Source organism: Amblyomma maculatum, chromosome 11 (assembly GCF_055883805.1).
Source record: "Amblyomma maculatum isolate TAMU_Amacu chromosome 11, ASM5588380v1, whole genome shotgun sequence".
Classification (NCBI taxonomy): domain Eukaryota; kingdom Metazoa; phylum Arthropoda; class Arachnida; order Ixodida; family Ixodidae; genus Amblyomma; species Amblyomma maculatum.
Window position 1 is genome coordinate 154,728,768 of NC_139354.1, and position 22,694 is coordinate 154,751,461.

Genomic DNA, 22,694 nt, shown 5'->3' on the forward strand with positions numbered 1-22,694 from the left:
CCCGGGAGTTCAAAAAAGCGTTCTTTATAAAAAAAAGGGCTCGGATTGTGTGAGCGATGCCTCAAAATCTTTGTACGAGAGTTAACTTGCCTTCTTGGAACAACTTTGTTAGGTTTTTCGCTCACTACGCGTGTTTCTAGCCTGCTGTTATTTGCATTTTTTTTCACATGGCTAAAGAAGTTGCGAAGTTATTCCAGGATTTTAGAGAGGAAGTGAAGGCAGAATTGAAAAGCTTGAAGGATGCTCTTGAACGCAGTTTTAGGTCCGAACTGAGGAATGTGAAAACTTCTGTTGATGAAATGAAAGAAAGCATGGACTTCATGAGCAGGTCGCTTGATGAGACAAATCAGCGACTTGATGTAAGCTTGAGCGAAAACAAAGAACTGAAAAAGGAGAACCAAATGCTTCAGCAGGGGCTTTCGAAGGCCGAGAAGGACCTGGCTGAAACTCAAGCACAGCTCATTAAGTCTGAACAATATTCGCGTAACAGAAACCTAGAAATCAAAGGAGTAGTGGAGGAGCCAAATGAAGATCTTGCACAGGTGCTTGAGGAAATTGGTGAGGCAATTGGCGAACCTATTACGCGGAATGACATTGATGTGTGTCACAGGGTGCCGACCAAAGATGCAAACAAGAAAAATATTATTCAATTTCAACGCCGTGAAAAACGTGACAAAGTTCTTCAACTTGCTAAAAAGAAACGAGTAACAAACACTACCCTAGGCCTGACTTCAGATGAGCCCATTTTCATAAATGAGCACCTATGTCCAGCTATGAAAAAACTGTTAGGCATGGCTTCTACCCGTAAGCACGAGCATGGCTGGAAGTTCGTATGGACACGAAATGGTTCCATCTTTGCGCGGCGCACTACGTCATCCCCAATCATTCCGATCACTCGAGAAGCCGATCTAGACAAGATCAGTAGCGACGCGCATGATACTGTGTCACCTGCAGTCGTCCCGAACAGCGATGTTTCTGCTTAAAAGGGTCCCCTGATGATTATCGATGTACATATCAGAAATGGCCAGTGCTTTCACTTCTCCCGAAGACGTCGCCAAACTTATCAGACAAAATAACATATCGAAGTGTCTTAAACTGCTCCATTTAAATGCAAGATCAATCGAGTCAAAAAAGGATGACATATCTGCATTGCTAAAATCTTGTCATTGCAACTTCGATGTCCTTTTTTTTACGGAGACGTGGTACAACCAAAACTCTGACTATTTTATGCTGCCTGAATATCACCATTTCTGTTTAAATCGCAAATATAGGAGAGGAGGCGGCGTGTCGATACTGACGTTGTTATCGCATTGTGAAATTCTAAATGAATATAGTCTTGTCACAGAAGACTATGAAATACTTAGCGTGAAAAAGGATAAAAATCTGTTTGCAGTAGTTTACCGCCCTCCTACCGGTAATATTCGCTCATTCTTCGAGTTCTTTGAACGTTTTCTTTCTTACGCAAATGACTCTGCATATACATTAACAATTGGAGGGGATTTTAACATAGATCTATCCAAAACGTCTACGCATGGAAATGAATTTCAATCGCTACTGGAGTGCAATGGTTTTTATAATGTCATTTCCGTACCAACACGAGTCACTTCATCATCGTCATCGTTGCTGGACTTATTCATTACAAACTCATCTGATATGATTGTGAAGTCAGGAACTGTAACCTGTGACATTAGCGACCACCTCCCCATATTTTTGTTCGTACAGCGCAAAGAGCCCCCGTGCAAACAGACACAAGTGTGCATGTATCGCTCCATATCACCTAAAGCTTTAGAATATTTCAAGGAAATGATTAGACAGACTGACTGGACAGATATTTTTGACATTTCAGACACGAACAAAGCATATGAAGTATTTTTAGCCAGATTCCAAGCAATATATGCTGGTTGTTTCCCACTCAAACCTTATTGTCAGCCTAGAAATGCTAGGAACCCATGGATTACACGGGAGTTGATGCAGAAAATAAACCAGAAGAACAAACTTTACAAGCGGTTTTTACAAACACGCGATCCGGTAAAGTGGCTGGAATACAAAGCGTTTCGTAATAAACTAAACACCGAAAAAGAGAAATCAAAGAAGTACTACTACCATCGTATTTTTGACGATGACTGTCTACAGAAGAGCGACAAAGTATGGAAGAAACTAAACAAATTACTAAACCCAGCGAGCACCATGCGCATTGATAGCCTCGTCATAAACGACAAAGACATACATGGAACCGAACTTGCTGACTGTTTTAACGATTTCTTTGTCAAAATAGGTGGAAACATCGGGCATAGCGGATCAACAACGCAAATACCGATAAATCATAACAGCATATTTCTTCAGCCAACCTGCGCTAGCGAAGTCAGTACTGTGTTCCAAAGCCTTAACAATAGTCGTAGCACAGACGCAGATGGTTTAGAGATAAGGCCTATTAAATATGTAATTGATCACATTGCACCTGTGTTAGCCCATATATTTAACTCAGCACTCTCAGCAGGTGTTTTCCCAAAGGACATGCAACTGGCGCGCGTTATCGTAATTCATAAGGGAGGTGACAGAAATAATATAAATAACTACCGTCCAATATCCATTTTACCAATATTTTCTAAAGGGCTAGAAAAAACAATTAGTATTCGAATGGATAATTTTTCTCAAAAACACAGTCTGTTGACTGAATGTCAGTTTGGATTCAGGAAAAAGCGTTCCACAGAAAACGCTTTGCTCACCCAAAAAGAGATCATCTTGGAAAACATAGAAAAGAAACTAATGACTTTGGGAATCTATATTGATTTCAGCAAAGCCTTTGATTGTGTTAATCACAATCTGTTAATAGATAAGATATAAAAATATGGTTTCCGTGGTAAGTGCACTCGACTAATTCGTTCATACTTATCCTCACGCTCACAGTTCGTTGAAATTAATGACCATAAGTCACAAATACGCTCCATACAAAGCGGTGTGCCTCAGGGCAGCATTCTTGGTCCAGTCCTTTTTCTATTTTATATAAATGATATAGTGCTAATAGATAATGTGTCCAAATTTGTCATCTACGCTGATGATTGTAACATATTTTTTAGTGGAAAAAATATGACGGATATTCTACCTCTCGCAAGCTCAGTTTGTTTTCGGCTTCAGGATTGGACTGAGAAAAACAACCTCTTATTAAATGAATCGAAAACAAAATGTGTTTTGTTCCGCGCACCCAGTACATGTCTAGAAATGCCTGAAACCATCATCATTGGTCCATATATAGTTAATAGAGAGACATCTGTGAAAACACTTGGCGTTATTTTCTCTGAACACATGCTTTGGAACGACCATGTCGATCATCTTTGCTCAAAAGCGCGAAAGGTAGTTGGCATTCTCAATAGAAATCGACATTTATTTCCTGCCAAAATTAAACAGCTTTTGTATAATTCCTTATTCCATTCCGTGCTCAGTTACTGCGCACTGGTGTGGGGAAACACTAGTGCGCATAATTTAAACAAACTAATCTTACTACAAAAAAAAGCTGTTAGGGCAATAGAAAGTGTTCCATTCAACGAGCATACTAAACCTCTATTCTACAAGTACAAAATAATGAAAGCCGATAGCATATACAAGTACAAACTAATAAAAAGTTACAATGCAGCAATGCAGGGCAATTTGGACACATTCCTCTCACTCGCCAATCTCCATAAGCAAGAATACATATACCCTCATCGCCATAAACTACCATGGAAAGTTCCCGTCACGCGCACAGGTTATGGCCGCCAACGCGTTGAATACACACTCCCCCACACACTCAATGACTTTGCGAAGCAAGACATATTCACTACGAAACTTAACAAAAGGGACATAGAGCAGTTATTTATAAACTAGCATTAGTGTAACTAGATGTTTCTTTTTACTTTCGTTTTGTACAGTTCCTAGTACACTGAACAAAAATCTGAAATGTTGCAGTGCTGTCATTGTTGTCAGGGTGGTTGGAGCTTTGTCAAGCTGCTATTGTGCAGCTTTTTCTCCCACCTCCTTTTTTCGCCATGTGTTTTTTGTTTCGGTGAAAATAAAAATTGATTGATTGATTGATTGATTGATTTTAATTGTTGATTTCTTCGTTTTTCGTGAAGGTCTGTGCGCAATATTTACCCACACGTGGTCACTTTCTATCAGTTTTTATCTTTTCCACAATTTCTTTTCGTCACTTTTTATCGGTTTTATACTTGTTACCTGCTAGCGATGTTTTATCTGTTTTATGGTTTTTTACACTATGTTTCATTGACTGTTTATGTCTTCAAGTGTAACTTTTTTCAGTTTGTTTTCATCCATTTTCGATTTCAGTTGACTTGTAGCTTTTACCGTTTTTTTGGCGCTTTACACCATGTTCCTTTTACTCAACAAGGTTGACGACTGAGCAAGTTGGTAAGGGTTCATACTTAACCAGCCAAAGGACGAGACACAGGAAAGAAGAGGACAGGACAAGGCTGGACAGGCAACTGAATGTTTATTGATCAGAAGAAAACAACGAAGACGCCTTCCGAAAACCACGCGCACAACCCAACCGGTGGAATGGCAACGAAGACGCCTTCCGAAAACCACGCGCACAACCCAACCGGTGGAATGGCAGGAAATTGGAAAGAAGATGAAGAAGAAAATTCAAAGCCAATTTAAAGTCAAGGCCTAACTAACGACTTTTCTAATCGATCAAATTCCTTACAATGAAGGCTAACCGACGCCTAAACCACACACTTGTCCTCGGCTTTAGCAATGTAAAATGCTTCAACCAACTCTCTGTAGAGTTGATTACCATTGCTGCAAACTACACCCGTATTATTGAAATCAGGCGCTCAAAGGGACGGGTCATGCTCCGACCTACACTCTCGGCATTGCACATGTAGCGCCAGATTAGAACTCGCCTTCCCTCCCTCTCTTATTCTCTAGCATAGATCGCGGAGTCACCGTCTTGAAGTTTCAGTTCCCACTTTAATGCATTCCTTGCAGTGATGTGCGGGAGCCAGTGCTGTGTTATTGACTGCACGAGTTAATCTGCGAAAACCTAACAACGATTTACCACCGATTTCCGAGGAAACAAAGCTTTGCGACAAATGTAATCTTGTGATCCGGCGCCCTCGCCGAGTGTGAGAACAAATGTGCGCTCAGAACATTTCGCGTGGGATTATTACCAACACAACATGCTTCTGATGAAGAAGTTTGGCCTCGCGAATACTACACGATGTTTGAGAGAGAGAGAGAAAGCACTTTATTTGCAGCCGTCAGAGAGCATGGATGATCGGGTGAGACGCAGCTCCCCCTTTCACCGTCTATCTCCCCTCTAGGCGTCGGCCGGAATCAATTGGCTTCAGGCGGCGACCTGAGCTTGACGGATGACTTGCTTCGGGATTTGTTCTTCCTGGCTGCGAAGGGGGGATACCCATCACTATTTATTTCCATGTATCCCGATTTTAGCGTTGGGCAAGCCCAAAGCATGTGGTGTAGGGTAGCCATGTCTTCACAGTTTTTGCATTTGGAAGAGTGCACCTCAGGATGCCATTCGTGTAGGATGTAAGGGTGTGTGAAGGTGCCCGTCTGCAGTTTTCGCCAGATTACTACTTGTTTCTTTGTGAGAGATCTATGGGGGTGAGGGAGGGTTCTCCTGTCCATTCTGCAGTGTTCTAGAATTTCTCTGTATGTGGTTAAGTCTCGCTTTTTGGACAGGGAGTATTTTTCCCGCGCGGAGGCCCGGTGGGTGAGTTCTCGGGCGACCTCGTTGGTGATCTCATTCCCTTGAGTCCTCTATGGGCGGATGCCCATATTATTTTAATTAGGTCGTTAGGTACGTCCTCCTTGCCTGCATCCAGAATTTTGCCGGCCTCGTTGGATACCTTACCGTTGTCAGAAGCTTTGATTGCCGGTTTAGGATCTCTGATGATTATCCTGCAGGATGGATTTGTTATTGCTAGGGCAATCGCCGCCATCTCTGCCGCTTCTAGTGAAGAGTCTCTTACGCTACAGCTCGAGACTAGCTCGCCTTTGTCGTTGACTACTACTGCAGCGTAGTGCCCTTCTGTGTATTCTGCCGCATCAGTGTACACTACCCCTTGATTTTGGAGGAGGGAGTTTTGGAGTCTTTGCACTCGGCTTCTCTTGCATTCCTTATTGTGTATGGGGTGCATGTTTCTTGGGACGGGGGGTACTCTCCACTTGATGGCAATTTCTTTGGGGACGGCGGATATCCCCTCTCGCGATTCTGGATTTTGGTAGCTCAACTTCCTAAGGATGTATCTACCCCTTTTTGCTGCCAGTAAGTCTGATATATTGTGCTGAAAGTTTCACCTTGCACATTTCCTCCAGGGTGTTGGACACTCCTAGGTTGAGGATCATCCGGTTGATGTGAACGCTGGTAAGCCTAAAGCTGTTTTGACACCTTTCCTGATGAGGATGTCTACCTTTTCTTTCTCTGTTTTAGTTGTCTTTAAGTAAGGTATAGTGTAGGGGATTCGGGTTATTATGAAAGCGTGGGCAAACCTAAATAGGTTCACCTCTTTCATCCCTCGTTTTTGTTTGCTATCCTTTTGAGAATTCTGCAGGTTTGATTGGTCTTGGCTTCTAGTCTGTTTATTGTTTCTGTTTCTTTCCTTTTGTTGTATCCACATATCCAATATGCTGATCTTGTCCGCCCTTGGTACTGAGATGTTGTTGACCATGAGCTGGATATTGACCTGCTGCTTGCTCATGATTAGCATCTCCGATTTTTCCGGCGAGCATTTTAGCCCTATGCGTCTCAGATAGATTTCCGTTTCCCAGATTGCCCTTTGTAGGGTGTCTTCTATCTGGCCATCGCTCCCCCCTCTGTCGACCCAAAGGGTGAGGTCGTCAGCGTAGAGAGTGGGGCAGAAACCCTCTATTTTTCTGAGTCGTTCTGGTAGTCTGATCATTGCAATGTTAAACAGGGTAGGGGACAGCACCGATACCTGCGGTGTCGCTCTGTTGCTTAGCCTAATGTTATATCTTGTTTTGCCCCCTATTTCTATATTCACGGTTCGGCCGTGAGTAAGCTTTTGATGTAGTTGTATAGCTTGCTTTCTACATTTAGACGATTCAGGCGTGACAGAATCGTTCAGTGTTGCTGACGTCCAGCCCCACTATGACTCTCGAGTTGTTAGTCTTCCTTTCCAGTACTTGTTCTTTCATTTGTAGCATGACGTCGCTTGTAAATAGTTGTCTGAATCCAAGAATGCTGTCTGGGTAGAGTTTCTTACTTTCTAAGTATCCGCTGAGCCTATTATGTATGACGTGGTCCATGAGCTTGTCCTCTCTATTATCTGGTGGTGGCCTGCTGCGGTAGCTTCGGGAAGGATGTGTACCGGAGTCGCTCCCTTCTCGTGGCCTGCGTCTTGCTCTCGTCCCACCTGCTGCGATGTTCTGGTAGTTCCTTCTCCTCCTCTTCCCCCTCCTCCTGTTGCTGGAGCTTCTCCCATTTTCGTTTCTTAACGATGTATGGAGTTCTGAAGACCTCCTTGCAGATTTGTCGCCGGTGGGTTGCGCCTTACCGCAGAATTTGCAGGTGGGGTTGCAATCCCTCGGTTGGGCTGAGGATGCCGCATCCCCTGCACTCCTCCTTGCTCTCGTATGCGTCGGAGTGGTGTCCCACTTCTCCGCACTTATAGCATGCGTCATACTTTTTCTTGTACAAGTAACAGTTCAGGATGGCACCTAGGCATTTGATTTTGCTCGGTACCTCCTTGGCGGTGAATGTAAGCATGATGGTCTTGCTCTGCCCTAGTCGTCTAATTTCCAGCACCTTGTGGTTTTCCTCATGTTCTGCTATCCCCTGCTTTATCTTTTGCAGTGAGGTATTGAGTCCAATTCCGTTAACTCGAAAAATCGTCGGGTACTGCCAGGTCAAAGGTCATGTCTTACACTTTCCCTTCAATGTCCAGTTGTGTGAGGCATATACGAGCTTGTCTCTTGCCTCTCTGCTGTGGGTGAAGAAGACGAAAATGCTTTGCTTCTTGTTCTTGACGAGCTGGCAGGACTTGTTCCATTAAATTTTCGCTTTTACATGTATGGCTTCGATCAGGGTCGGTCCATCGTACTGTTTACTACTCTGCCTCCCTTGGGGCGAAAAAGGATTCTCCAGGCATTATCGTGAGTGAGTCAGTGAACTTTATTTACTGCTCGGGGATCTCTTTCTTCGCCTCTTGAACCGAGGCTGACGAGCGGTTGGCGGCCCCAGTCCAGGGCACCACTGGCTTTCGCCAGCTTCACTTGGTTCGAGGCAATCAACTTCTCCGCTTGATGTCTGCCGTCACGCTTCTCTGATAGTGATGCATGCATGGGGTGCCTATAACTTTCACCTCTTCTGAGGCGAGCTTGGCTTTCCGCGTCCATTTCTCCTCGAAGTTGCATTTGTTGAGTACCGTGATCCAACCCGTGGCGTTGAGCTCGCCCTCTTCGGGGCTGCGACCTTGAACAGTGATACTGGTAGCTCCCATTGGCTGCCGCACGGCTGACGCGGCGGCATCGGGGGCTTCGGTAAGCCTTAGCCCTCGTTAGGCCTTGCGGCCGGTGTTCGAGTTAACGCGTCAGCACCAAGGCTGGCAGACGTGGCTCTAAAATGGCGAAATATTCACTTACGGGCAAAACTATGCTGTCCGCAGAGTCCTCCCAACTTCCGATTCACGAGTTTATTGAGCTCTGGTCGAACCGATAACATTTGCCGCTAGAAATCACTGCAGGAAGGCAGAGCCGACGTGACACGCGTCCGCTCGCCACGGCCCCCTAGCGGAGAATCAGGCGTTGTTTGAAATCCGATACTGTGTCGCACACGACATAAACTAAACCGTCTGCCGCAGTCCGCCGGGGCCGACACGGCGGATTGTTTGCAAGCCACTGCCAGAAAAAAAAAGAATCTCTTAAGTAATAAGTAATTGAAGGAGCGAATGCTATAAAATAGCGCTTAGTGAGTATCGCTCATCTTCAACGAGATTCCGGGGATAATTGCGATGTAGGCGAATTTCTGCTCGCTGCCTCCAGCGGCCGGTATGTGGCTCCGCTCATCCGATCTCGTACTCTATAGCTCAGCTGCCAAGGCGTCGCCGAAATTACACCCTTCTTTTACTCTTATTCATTTGAGTTTACAGTAAGGTTGTTCAATTAGCATAACATTAATATAGCGCTTATCAATTCCGAAAATATAGCGCGCATAAATTCCGAAGCGCCGTCCGCTGCCGCTTCGGTGCAAAACAGTTTAGGCCTAGCGAAGACTGCAGGGCGACGCGCACGGACCGAGCGCAGTTGTACGCCACTCTTGCGGGCAGCATCGTTGCGGTAAGCGCCTGCATTCAGTACGGCAGTCGGTTCGAATTTGTCGTCTGTTTTATTGATGAGGCTGGTATCAATCATTTTTAGATGTACCGCTTAAAATATATTACATTGAGCAAAAAATCCTTCCAGGACGTAACAGGGCTGTACGTTGCGCTGTCAGGCAAGTACTCTTGAAAATTGTACCTGTCAGACGGCACACTGGGATATGCCTATTTGACTTGTTGCTCTTGCAACTTGAAAATTGCTTTCAGTTCAGTTCAGGCGTTCAGTCGTGTCCGACTCTTCGTGACCCTATGGACCATGTCACGCCACGCTTTCCGGTCTCTCACTATCTTCTTAACATCACATAGCTTCATCTGCAATGCCTCGAGAATGCCATCTAACCATCGCGTTCGCTGCCTACCCCTTCTCCGGCGACCCTCAACCTTTCCCAACATCAAATCTTTCTCCAGCGACTCCTCTCTTCTCATCAGATGACCAAAGTAGCTGAGCTTTAACTTTAGAATTTGACCCTCCAATGAGCAGTCAGGGTTTATCGTCGACAATATCGACTGATTTGATCTTCTGACAGTCCAAGGAACACTTAAGAGTCTTCGCCAGCACCACAATTCAAACGCGTCAATTCTTCGGCGGTCAGCCTTTTTCACAGTCCAACTCTCGCATCCATACATCACAACTGGAAAGACCATAGCACGGGTTATACGGATATTGGTTGGCAGACTAATGTCTCTGCTCTTTACTAGGCGGTCAAGGCTAACCATTGCTCTCTTTCCCAGAAGCAGGCGTCTCCTAATTTCATGGCTGCAGTCTCCTTCCGAGGTAATCTTGGCGCCCAAGAACAGAACATCTGTCACAGCTTCCACTTCTTGTCCATTGATGCTCCAGGACTTGATAGGGCAAGACGCCATGATCTTCGTCTTTTGAATGTTCAGTTTAAGCCCAAACTTCTCACTCTCTTCTTGTACGCGCATCAGAAGTCTCTTGAGTTCCACTTCACTTTCTGCCATTAAAGTGGTATCATCCGCATATCTAAGGTTGTTGATACGTTTTCCAGCAATCTTCACTCCAGTTGAAGACTCGTCCAGACCGGCCTTCCTCATGATGCACTCTGCATACAGGTTAAATAGGCAGGGCTACAGTATGCAGCCTTGCCTCACCCCTTTCTCAATCGGAAACCAATCAGTAAGACCATGCCCAGTTCTGACTGTGGCCTCTTGCCCTTCATAAAGGTTCCTGAGGAGACAGATGAGGTGAATTGGAACTCCCATCTCTTGGAGAGCTTGCCACAATCTGCTGTGATCTACGCAGTCAAATGCTTTCGCATAATCAATAAAGCAGAAGTAAATGGGTTTCTGGAACTCTCTTGCTTTTTTCATGATCCAGCGAAGGTTGGCAATTTGGTCTCTAGTTCCTCTGCCCTTGCGAAACCCAGCTTGCACGTCCGGAATCTCCCGATCCACATACTGCTGCAGCCTACCTTGCAGGATTTTTAACATCACCTTGCTAGCATGCGAAGTAAGCGCGATCGTGCGGTAGTTGGAACAATCTTTGGCACTGCCTTTCTTTGGAATGGGGATGTAAACTGACCTCCTCCAATCCTGTGGCCACTGCAGGGTTGTCCAAATTTTTTGACATAATGTATGCAGTGTCTTAACAGCGTCGTGGTTGAGGTTTTGAAGCAACTCAGCTGGAATACCATCAATTCCGCTAGCTTTGTTCTTAGCAAGGCTGGCTAAGGCCCATTCAACTTCACTCTTCAGGATGCCCGGCTCGAGATCAGTAATCACAACCGTCCTATGTTGGGTTTGCACATCCGGGTCCTTCTTGTACAGTTCTTCTGTGTATTCCTGCCACATCTTCTTTATCTCTGAGGCTTCAGTGAGGTCCTTGCCTCATTTGTCCTTTATCACGCCCAGCTTAGCACAGAAGTTTCCTTTGCTATCCTTGATTGTTTTATACAGAGCTCTTGTGTTCCTTAATTGGCTGTTGTCCTCAAATGCTTGACACTGTATGTTCAGGAAGGCATTCTTATCTCTCCTTGCTATTTTCTGAAAATCCGCATTGAGAACCTTGTATCTTTCTCTTTCCCCCATACCTTTTGCCATCCTCCTTTCCTCAGCTATTTGCAAAGCCTCTTCAGATAACCAGTTTTCTTTTTTGCATTTCTTTTGCTTTAAAACTACCTTAGTAGCAACTTCTTGTATTATATCACGAACATCATCTCTTCGGGCTCTTTGTCTTCTAGATCTAATTCTTGAAATCGATTCCTCACTTCCACAGCATATTCTAATGGAATCTGATCCAGATCATACCTGAAAGACCTTCTAGTTTTCTGCGTTTTCCTCAATCGAAGCTTAATTTTGGCAACAAGAAGCTGATGATCGGTGCCACAATCGGCCCCTGGCCTTGTTTTTACTGCTTGTATAGCGCTTCTCCATCTTTGCCGGCAAATAATATAATCGATCTGATTCCTGTACAGACCGTCCGGTGAAATCCCTGTGTAAAGGCGCCTCTTGTGCTGTTGAAAATGAGTATTCGCTATGGTCAGGTTGTTTTCTTGACAGAACTCTACTAGCCTCTGCCCAGCTTCATTTGGCTCACCAAGACCGAACTTGCCTGTAATTCCGGATATTTCTTCACTCCCGACCTTAGCATTCCAGTCTCCTATGAGAAAAACGACGTCTGATGATGGGGTGCGGTCTAAAAGGCATTGTAGGTCCGCATAAAATCTCTCAACGTCAGCTTCTTCAGCAGCAGTGGTCGGTGCATAGACTTGGATAACTGTTATGTTGAAAGGCTGACCTTGGATCCGAAGTGAAATCATTCGGCCGTTTTTGGGGTTGTATCCTAGCACTGCTTTGCCCATTCTTCTGTTTACTATGAGAGCGACCCCATTCCTTCTCTTGGATTCGTGCCCACAATAAAAGACATAATGGTTGCCGGAGTTAAATTCTCCCATTCCGGTCCACTTGAGCTCGCTGATACCCAAGATATCAATGTTCAATCTGTCCATTTCTCGCTTGACGATATCCAGTTTACCTTGCGTCATAGATCTTACATTCCATGTTGCTATGTGATATATCTCCTTGCAACATCGGACTTTCCGGTCGCTTCCCGACACATCCACAACTGAGCGTCCTTTTGGCTTTAGCCCAGCCGCTTCATTCGTCCTGGAGCTACTAGGAATCGCCCTTTGTTCATCCCCAGTAACATGTGGGACGCCTTCCAGCCTGGGGGGCTCATCTTCCGGCGCCATATCGATAATGGTATTTTGACTGGCCATAGGGTTTTCTTTGCAGGAAATACCGGAGTGGGTTGCCATTACCTTCTCCAGTGAATCACATTTTGTCAGAACTCTCTGCCGTGACCTGTATATCTTGGGTGGCCCTACACAGCAGAGCTCACGACGTCATCGAGTTTCGCAAGCCCCTGCGCCACGACAAGGCAGTGATCCATGAAGCTGCTTTAGTGTGAGATGAATACGTAGTTGAAACAGCACGGCCAACCCATGCGCTTCAAACTGTTTGCACCCGGGCTCGGCCCACCTTAAGTGCTCTTCCGTAAACAAACGCCGACACCGACACTGGACTTTGTAATCAAGTCTTGATGAGCAGGTTGGATGCGCATGGCACGTAAGATGTCAAAACGAATTTTAAAGCAGTTTTCGCTCAGAGCGCAATTTCATTTTTGCAACATCGAAGATCTACAAAATTGTGTGTACGCTCAAGTTGTTATCCATCGCAATTGCCGTTATTTGCAAAAGGCTCCAGTATAAGTCCTGTAACAATGCATAGAAAATAGACACCAGATAGAACAAATACCATTGGTGGGTATTACATCAAATTTTTCATGTGGCAGGGATATTTCTGTATGGACAATAATCTCACCCGCAGCGAGGCGAATTTGAGATTAGTATCAAGAGAGAGAAACGATAACGTATAATAACGATCGGTCACCCACATATATGGTTTGTCAGTCGATAAATGATTGCAAAATTCAAGGGAATTAATGCTTGATCCGGCAGTAATTTATCAGCATACAAGATCTCTTGCTCATTTTGTCCTCACTAACCATGCTTATCAAATTTTGCTTTTTTTAATTGCTTTTGAATCGCGAGTGCTGTCACTTCCCGATAGCATCGAGGACGACTCATCGACATCACGCATGTCACATACGCGACAGTGATTGACGTTCGCACACCTTAGCACAACAGCTGCGGGTTCGTGCGGCTCGGTTGCGTGCCTGTGTCGTCATCATGTGATTGCACGCAACGCAGTGCTCTCCGGGCCCCACTGGGCAGTTTGAATTTTAATTGAAGTTTTTTGCTTATTTAAAATTATTGCTTGCGTACTGTAAAAAATGAAACCGCCCACTGTGATGTCTAAGCGTTCAGCAATAAAAATCAACTTCTTGGAGTTGGCCATTATTCTCTCGTCGTATTAACTGAACAAGAGAAACTCGTTAGTATAGCCCAATGTCAGCACACTGAAGAATTCGTGCACTGGTGAAAGGTTTAGGAAGGAATATAATGCTAACAACAATAACAAAGTCCCATGCACGACTATGTCACCAAATAAGGCAAACAACGAAACTAAGTGACTTGTTAGGATCGAAATTTATTCTCAGTCTCTAACCCGCATATTTCTACTGTACAAAATAACTGCATAATTCTAACAGTTATTTTAGCAGCTGTATTAGGTAATAACAAAGAGGAGCGGCGATATTAATGCTGCGTTATTTCTCTGTTTTACCACCTTTTTATTACCGAGCCATGTATAGTAGCATTGTAACCTCGATCCGGTCGTGAAGGCTACGTGCCGCCACCTTGAGCGGGCACTATGCAGTGTTGTCTACCGAATAATATGATTTTGCGAAAAGATCCAGAAGAGGAGATATTAAGCACACGACACCACGAGGGCAGACTTCCAATTATTCATCATCATCATCATCAGCCTGATTATACCCACTGCAGGGCGAAGGCCTCTCCCATATTTCTCCACTTAACCCGGTTCTGTGCTAGCTGCATCCACTTGACCCCTGCGAACTTCTAAATCTCATCCGCCCACCTAACTTTCTGCCGCCCCCTGCTACGCTTTCCCTCCCTTGGAATCCAGTTTGTTACCCTCAGCGACCATCGGTTATCCTCTCTTCGCACTACATGTCCTGCCCATGTCCATTTCTTCTTCTTAATTTCTACTAGAATGTCGGTAACTCTGACCCACTCTGCACGCTTTCTATCTCTTAATGTTACCCCTACCATTTTTTGTTCCATAGCCCTCCGGGTTGTCCTCAACTTAAGTAGAACTCTCTTGGTTAGCCTCCACGTTTCAGCCCCATAGGTGAGTACAGGCAAGATGCAACTGTTGTATACTTTCCTCTTGAGCGATACCGGTAAGCTGCTAGTCATAATCTGCGAGTGCTTGCCAAATGCGCTCCATCCCAATCGTATTCTTCTTGTTATTTCCTTTTCGTGGTCCGGGTCTGCGGTTACTACCTGTCCTAAGTAGACATATTCGCCTACTACTTCCAGTATTTCGCTACCTAATGTAAACTGCTGTTCCTTCCCGAGGCTGTTGAACATTACCTTAGTCTTCTGCATATTGATTTTCAAGCCTACCTTTCTACTTTTCCTGTCTAGGTCATCTATCATTATTTGCAGTTCCAATTATTCCAATTTCTCCAATTCACCAATTCCAATTATTCATTCACCACTAAACGAATATACTATGTAAGCGATGAACCAAAGAGCGCACCCGGCCTCGCCATTCGTAGAACCTCGTTAGGCAAGCAAAGGAAGCAAATTTGTTCCTGGATTCAATCTTGGGCTGTGTCTTTACACTACGTAATATATATCTGAATGTAGTATTTTTCCCACATTTCAATAAATTGGGCAAACAATAAATGGCGTTCCAAAGTTTTGCTAGTCACATACGTTGATAGTAAAATATCTCCTTTCTATGATTGTTTGAGTCTGCCTTTTACGTTACGTAACAAACAGTCGAAAAGATATGTGCGGAACGTCCGAGAAGAATGCCATAGTGCGCACTGTGCACTGATTCTTCCCTCTATGATCATTATGACAGCTTCCACATAGATTTCACATATACAGAAGTTATAATATTTTTAACTTTATAAAACATGAAGTTTACAACAAATGACAAACAATAGTACAAGGAGAATGTTGCTGCTTTAAATTGTTCAAATTTACCCCTGAGATTTGTTTAGAACAATTTTATGGCTTATGGACAATATCGTTGCTCGGACAAAGAACTTTTCTACATGGTATATATAAGCTCGTTTTTCTCTACCTTCTGTTGGCCGGTACTGCCGGGCGAGCTGTCGATGCGCTCTTCAGAAATGCGTACAATCCTTAATTCAGAAGCTCCTGTCCTCAAATGATTGCCTAGGTCACGCAGACGCTCTAGCTATTTGGCGCCCCAGCATTTGACGTTCATTCGCGATGAAAATCCCGGAGGTACACCCACAATGTATGATTGGCATACTCGAATGTTTATGCAGAGAGTATCGAAGATCAACTTTCTTAGTGATACAAGCCAGCCGTGTCTCTCCCCAACGAATACGTCACTAAGAGAGAGTAGCACAGTTGCAAGCCTTGCACATTATGAAGGATCGGCGCATTTGATAGGAAAATGTATGGGTGCTAGGCAATGTTTTCTTTGTGCTTATATTTTGCTGTACGCTTCATATTTGTTCGTCTACATTGAATGTATTTTCCTGTTCCACCTTCGGTGCCTGTAAGATACACAGAATAAAAATCCAACCTCAAAATAAAAGGTATTTTCTTCAAGTTAAAATCTTCATAAGCACCACTTATGCACGTTTTCTTAGAAACTGCCTCCAAAAGCGAGGACATCATGAGAGAACACATTATAAAACAGACAAGCACCTCTTGACGCCCATCCCAATTTAAAAAAAAAAGATAATATTTCCTCTAGCTTTGCTTCATGGCTGTTCTAGTGTTTCAATGCAACGTTGTAAACCGCGAAGCGCCAAGGACAAGAACCTTAACTTCCAATTAAGCAGCTTGTAAAATGATGCTTTGGACCAGCTGCTCCAAAATATCCTCAATGTGCAGCGCGTTTACCTCGGCTGCGCCCGCGGCCTTCTCGCAAAGCATCTAATGTCGTCGACACTTGTGGATTCGTCATAATCGTTGCAGCTGCTGATGTACGGAGGCAGAGAAAGCTCCACTTTACAATTATTCCTCGCCTTCTTGCGCAGTTGGGCTGTGTCAACATCATCGCGGCTACTTAGCGGTAGTCTCCCCAGAAAACCCGCGTAAGCTCGGCGTGCACAAAGCCAAAGCAGCTTCTCTGTCGCTCTAACAGAAAGCTCTCTGTGCGTTAGTTTTCCTCCTCAGAGCCAATCAAAACATCCAAAGCTTTGATTGCTCCTCACAAGTTCACGAAGCATTTCCGGGGGTGCTATAGCAGCAGTATTACGAGTTGTAGAAAGTAACCGCGCGTATTTAACTTTTTCTCTCCCCATTTTGACCACTGAAATAAAATGATATAAATACTGCAGGCTCCTAGCGGACCTGGGCGCTGCATGTTATGCCCGAATCAGATACAACGTTTTGGAAGGTCAAGACTTGCCCTGTTTGATTGACTTCTTAAGAAGGAATTTCACTGACTCGATTTTACTTCAATCTCTCTGAAATGGGTTTTCAGCCTGCAAGAAAAAAAGGTATTGTCTAAGCAGCTTCGAAGTATAATTAAAAAGATATGGCTTTTAGCGAATTCTCCATTTTGCGCTTTTTTGTTTAAGTTTTCAATGAGATTTTAGCTACATTATATATGTCTCCGTTAAAGCGGAGAGTTACCTCATGATGCAGGGCCGGCACCTAGGAGAGTAGGGTGCCCAGTGAGGGTCCCAGGACTCCACCTTCTCGTTTAATATATTCTGCACAAACTCCGCAAACGTGAACGTTCCGTTAGGCCCTCTTCCCACGAATCCTCTCTTGTACATGCGCTTGGCTCCAGACACGAAAGGGTGCGTAGTCCTGACTTTATCCACATAAGCCGAGACTAGTCGTTCGAATGGATGCCGCACTATGATCACCTTAGTGTAGTTTGGCCCAAGCTTGTGCCTCCAGTAGGCCCTTGGATAGACAGGCCAATGCCTCCTTCTGAACGCCAAGAAAATGTGGTCCGCATCCGCGCTGTCATTCGCACTCAAGACCTTGTCGGCTCTTAAGATGAGTGTCTTGAGACTGGACGTGGCCGCCTTAGGCACTGAACAAAACGCCAAGCGATGTGACGGCACCACGTATAGAGAACACTTATTTGGCAGGCATTTTGGTTCCTGAGAGGCTCCTTCGGTAGCCTCGGCATGGCTGAAATGAAGAATTTCACCGTATTTTTTGCAGGCTAATTCCATTCTGCTAAGCCTGGACGCCAGATCATCAGCTTTCTTCTCAGAGTGGGCCTCAACTCTGTGGACTGGGCTGTCACTTGGTGGGCTGCAGTTGCACGACGAACTCTGCGTCAGGAAAACATTGTTTTATTTAGTTATTCAAAAGCATTAACAACTCATCGGTAATGGCACCCGATGTTCAGAAAGCGATAAACTCCTCAAGTGGACGAAGTCATAGCCAGGAGGCCTGCAATAAAATTTCAAACAACCCGCACCTCTCGCCTTAAAAGTGACGTCTCTGATAAAATCGAAGTGTATAAGGTAAGGTATTCGATATTAAATAAAGGCTGCCACCGTTCTAAAATTAGTTATCTTCAAAAGCACTTAATTTATATAATAGTTTCGTCCTCTAGGTGAGAATTGAACCCCAGTTGATATCGGCTGCCAGCCAGACTTGCCGCCGCCTACATGTAGTCTTGTAAGAGTTGGGTACTAGCAATGTTTGATTTATCATCAAAGCACCTGGTTCCGACCATACGTCAGGTTATTCAGGAACACGTCGCCTAAGCACTTGCATTCTCTTCAACCAACTATTTACGTTGCTCCGCTCACATTTCTGCTCATCCATGCCGACGGTGTCCTGACGCCTGGACCCATATTTTCGGCTGCACTATCTATGATGAAGTTGTCGACCTTTTTCATTGGACGGTATGCCCTAGCGGGCGTTTGTAACTTAGTGCCATGCGCCGATGGAGTAGCGGTAAAACATCCGCCTCTCATGCAAGAGGACCGGGGTTCAAATCCAGGTGCCGCGCAATTCTCCATCGTATTAGAAAAAAATCCGCGTGACGATGGCATTGCATAAACAGGTTTTTTTGGTGCGATCTGATGCGGTGAACACCTCCGACGACGCACTACCTCACCAGAACAGGAGTTGGCCATCCTGGTGCTGTAATTGGCCGCAACCTCTCATGATCAGTTCCATAAAACCCCGGCCCTCAGTCACCAGCGGCTGCGGAACAAGTGACAACAGCGGCGGTCAGATCGGTGACGTAGTAGGGGGTGCTAAGAATTCCTGGCTCCGCTGGACAAGCCGCCATTGGAAATTGACCCTGCCAACGTTTAACGCTAGAACCCTAGCTAGTGAAGCTAGTTTAGCAGTGCTGTTAGAGGAACTAGAGGGCATGAAATGGGATGTCATAGGGCTTAGTGAGTTAGGAGGCCGAATCAGGCATATACGGTGCTGAAGGATGGGCATGTACTGTGTTATCGAGGCTTACCAGAGAGGCGACAACTAGGAGTAGGTTTCCTTGTCAATAAGCACATAGCGGGTAATATAGATGAATTCTATAGTAATAACGAGAGGGTGGCAGGCATCATAATTAGGCTTAATAAGCGGTATAAACTTAAGGTTGTAGAGGCCTATGCACCTACATGTAGTTATGATGACCAGGCAGTTCAAAGCTTCTACGAAGATGTAGAATCAGCAATGCGAAAAGCAAAGACGCAGTATACTTTACTAATGGGTGATTTCAATGCCAAGGTAGAGAAAACGCAGGCTGGAGACCCGGCAGTAGGTGCACTATGGCATTGGCTCTAGGAATAGCAGGGGGAGTTACTAGTTGCTTTTGCAGAGCGCAATAATTTAAGAGTCATGAATACCTTCTCCAGCAAACGGAAGAACCGGAAATGGACAAGGAAAAGCCCCAACCGGGAGACTAAAAATTAAATTGACTTCATACTGTGTTCAACCCCCGCCATTACGCAAGATGTAGAGGTAATCGGGAAAGTGCGATGCAGTACCCACAGGATGGTGAGGTCCCGAATTAGCCTACATCTGAAGAAGGAACGCAACAGATTAGTAAGAAAGAAACCCATCAACGAATTAGCGGTGAGGGGGAGGGCAGAAGAGTTCAGGATCTCGCTACAGAATAGATATTCAGCTCTAACTGAGGACGAGGATATTACCCTAGAAGGAATGAACATTAATTTCAGAGATGTCATTACGGAGTGCGCTGTAGAAGTAGGCGGTAGGATAGTTAGAGAGGATACCGGTAAGTTGTCTAAGGAGACGAAAGATTAGATTAAGAAACGCTAGAGTATGAAAGCTTCGAATCCAACAGACCATATAAAATTGGCCGACATATCAAAGTTGGCAAGTTGGCCGATATAAGGATATATGGATAGAATTGAGCATGCCGTAAAGAACGGGGGAAGCCTTAAAGCGGTAAAGAAAAAAATGGGCATATGCAAAAACCAGATGTATGCGATGAGGGACAAGGCGGTCAACGTCATCACGAAAATGGAGAAGATAGTCAAAGTAGCCGAGGAGTTCTAAACGGATCTCTACAGTAGCCAGGTCATCAGGATCGTAATGAGATTGGCTCGGACAGACAGTCAGAGGTTCCACCAGTGATGAAGGGTGAGGTCAAGAAAGCATTAGAAACTATGAAAAGGGGGAAATCAGCTGGAGAAGATCAGATCACTACAGATTTGTTCAAGGACGGGGGAGATATCGTGCGAGAAAAACTGGTCACCCTATATACGCAGTGCCTGGTGTCATCGACGGCACCGGAACCATGGAAGAATGCAAAAATTATCCCCATTCATAAGAAAGAGGACTCTGAGGACCTTAACATTACAGACCAATAAGCTTACTGTCTGTTACGTATAAGGTATTTACTAGTTCAATTTAGTTCAGTCGTGTCCGAGTCTTCGTGTCCCTATGGACCATGTCACGCCACGCTTTGCGGTCTCTCACTATCTTCCTAACATCCCATAACTTCATCTGCAGCGCCTCGAGGGTGCCATCTAACCATCGCGTTCGCTGCCTACCCCTTCTCCGGTAACCCTCAACCTTTCCCAACATCAAATCTTTCTGCAGCGACGCCGCTCTTCTCATCAGATGACTAAAGTAGCTGAGCTAAGGTATTTACTAAGGTAATCGCTAATAGAACCAGGACAACCTTAGACTGCGATTAAGCAAAGGATCAAGCAGGTTTTTGGAAACGGTACTCAAATATCAAATAATTCTATATCATCAACCAGGTGATTGAAAAATGCTCGGAATATAACCAGCCCTTATATATAGCATTCATTGATTACAAAAAAGAATTTGACTCAGTTGAAACTTCGGCGGTGATGCAGACACTGCGAAATCAGGGGCTAGACGAGCCGTACGTGAAAGTGCTGGTAGATATATATAGTGGGAGTAAAAATCACAGGTTCTTCTTCGTCTTTAAATCTTCTGCACCTCACCAAGCTAGGTGCTCCTCGATTCGGCAGGCGACGTGCAGTTCACACGCAAGCACACTGAGACGAAGGCCAACGGACTTGTAGTAACAAAACGAACATTAACTTTATATAACAAGAACACGAAGCACAGGGTACAGAAAACTTATTCACACGAGACAGAGAGGCGACACACTTTAGAAAAGAGACTGAGCTAAACACTAACAGCAAAACGCGCGCATCGCTCTTTTTAACGACTTCTCAGTCGGGGCCTGCCTGCTACGCTATCTCCATCAACGACTAGCCTTAGCACAAGAGCCAGAACCGTCGGAAACTGCGCGGCGCGCTCTTAAATAGCCAGCGCCGAGCCTTCTAGAAGCGGGGGGAGGAACGGAAAAACAGCTTTCCCCCCTTGGCCTTCTGGAGAAGCCTCGAACATTCTCGAACGTGGTCAACACGGGCGGCCCTCCCGCGAGAAGCGAGGAGGAGGGCCGGGACCGTGCGGGGGGATGCACGCTTGACTCCGCGCATGGCGACGAGGGCGAGGAGGCGCAGCACGGTGGCCGAGATGACGCAATCGGTCGCGTCGATTTCTCGTAGCTTGGGGAAGCTTCCATTGCCGTTTTCTGCGGCGCGCGCGCCGAAACATTAAAAAAAGGGCCACCGCGGCCTTACAGTGGGTGCAGAGCAACCATAGTTCTGCAGAAAGAAAGTAACAGAATTCCCATATAGAAAGGAGTTTGGCAAGGAGACACAATCTGTCCAGTACTATTCACAGCTTCCTTAGAGGAAGTATTCAGAGACTTTGAATGGGAGCAGTTAGGGATAAGGGTAGATAGAGAATACCTCAGTAATCTGCGATTTGCTGATATTGCCTTGCTAAGCAACTCGGGGGATGAACTGCAAATAATGATTGATGGCCTAGACAGAAAAAGTGGAACGGTAGGCTTGAAAATCAATATGCGGAAGACTAAGGTAATGTTGAACAGCCTCGGGAAGGAGTGGCAGTTTACTTTAGGTAGCGAAGTACTGGAAGTAGTAGGCGAATATTTCTACTTAGGACAGGTAGTTACAGCAGATCCGGACCATAAAAAAGGAATAACAAGTAGAATAAGATTAGGATGGAACGCCTTTGGCAATCACTCGTAGATTATGACTAGCAGCTTACCGGTATCAGTCAAGAGGAAAGATACAATAGATGCATTTTACCTGTACTCAACTATGGGGCGGAAACGTGGAGGCTAACCGAGAGTGTTCTACTTAAGTTCAGGACAACCCAGAGGGCTACGGAACGAAAAATGGTAGGGGTAACATTAAGAGATAGGAAGCGTACAGTTTGGGTCAGAGAAATAACTCAAGTTACCGGCATTCTAGCGGAAATTAAGAAGAAGAAATGGACCTGGGCAGGACGTGTAGTGCAATAGAGAGGATAACAGAGTGTCACTTAGGTTAAAAAACTGAATTCCAAGGGAAGGAAAGCATAGCACGGGGTGGCAGAAAGTTAGGTGGGCGGATGAAGTTAAGAAGTTCTCAGGGGTCTAGTGGATGCAGCTAGCACAGAACAGGGTTAATTGGAGAAATATGGGAGAGGCCTTCGCCCTGCAGTGGGTATAGTCAGGCTGATGATGATGATGCCATGCGCCGCCGATTGAACACATTAGGCACACATATTACAACCGGCCGATTGTCATTGCGTTTGGCCTCCCTGGCCATGTTGGATGCCTTTGCCGCCGTCAGCCGGCCCCATATATCTCCACGCAGAGCCCGGCCACCTATGATAA

General features: G+C 45.2%; 1 protein-coding gene across 1 annotated transcript in view; it reads right to left on the minus strand.

The window, feature by feature from the left end:
* Positions 1 to 22,694, minus strand: part of LOC146175218 (carbohydrate sulfotransferase 8-like) — a 35,380-nt gene that overhangs the window by 6,963 nt on the left and 5,723 nt on the right. Inside the window, exon 2 of the mRNA XM_084584660.1 lies at positions 17,150 to 17,808. Within this exon, the coding sequence (XP_084440786.1) occupies positions 17,150 to 17,808 (659 nt within the window). The remainder of the gene's footprint in view (positions 1 to 17,149; positions 17,809 to 22,694) is intronic.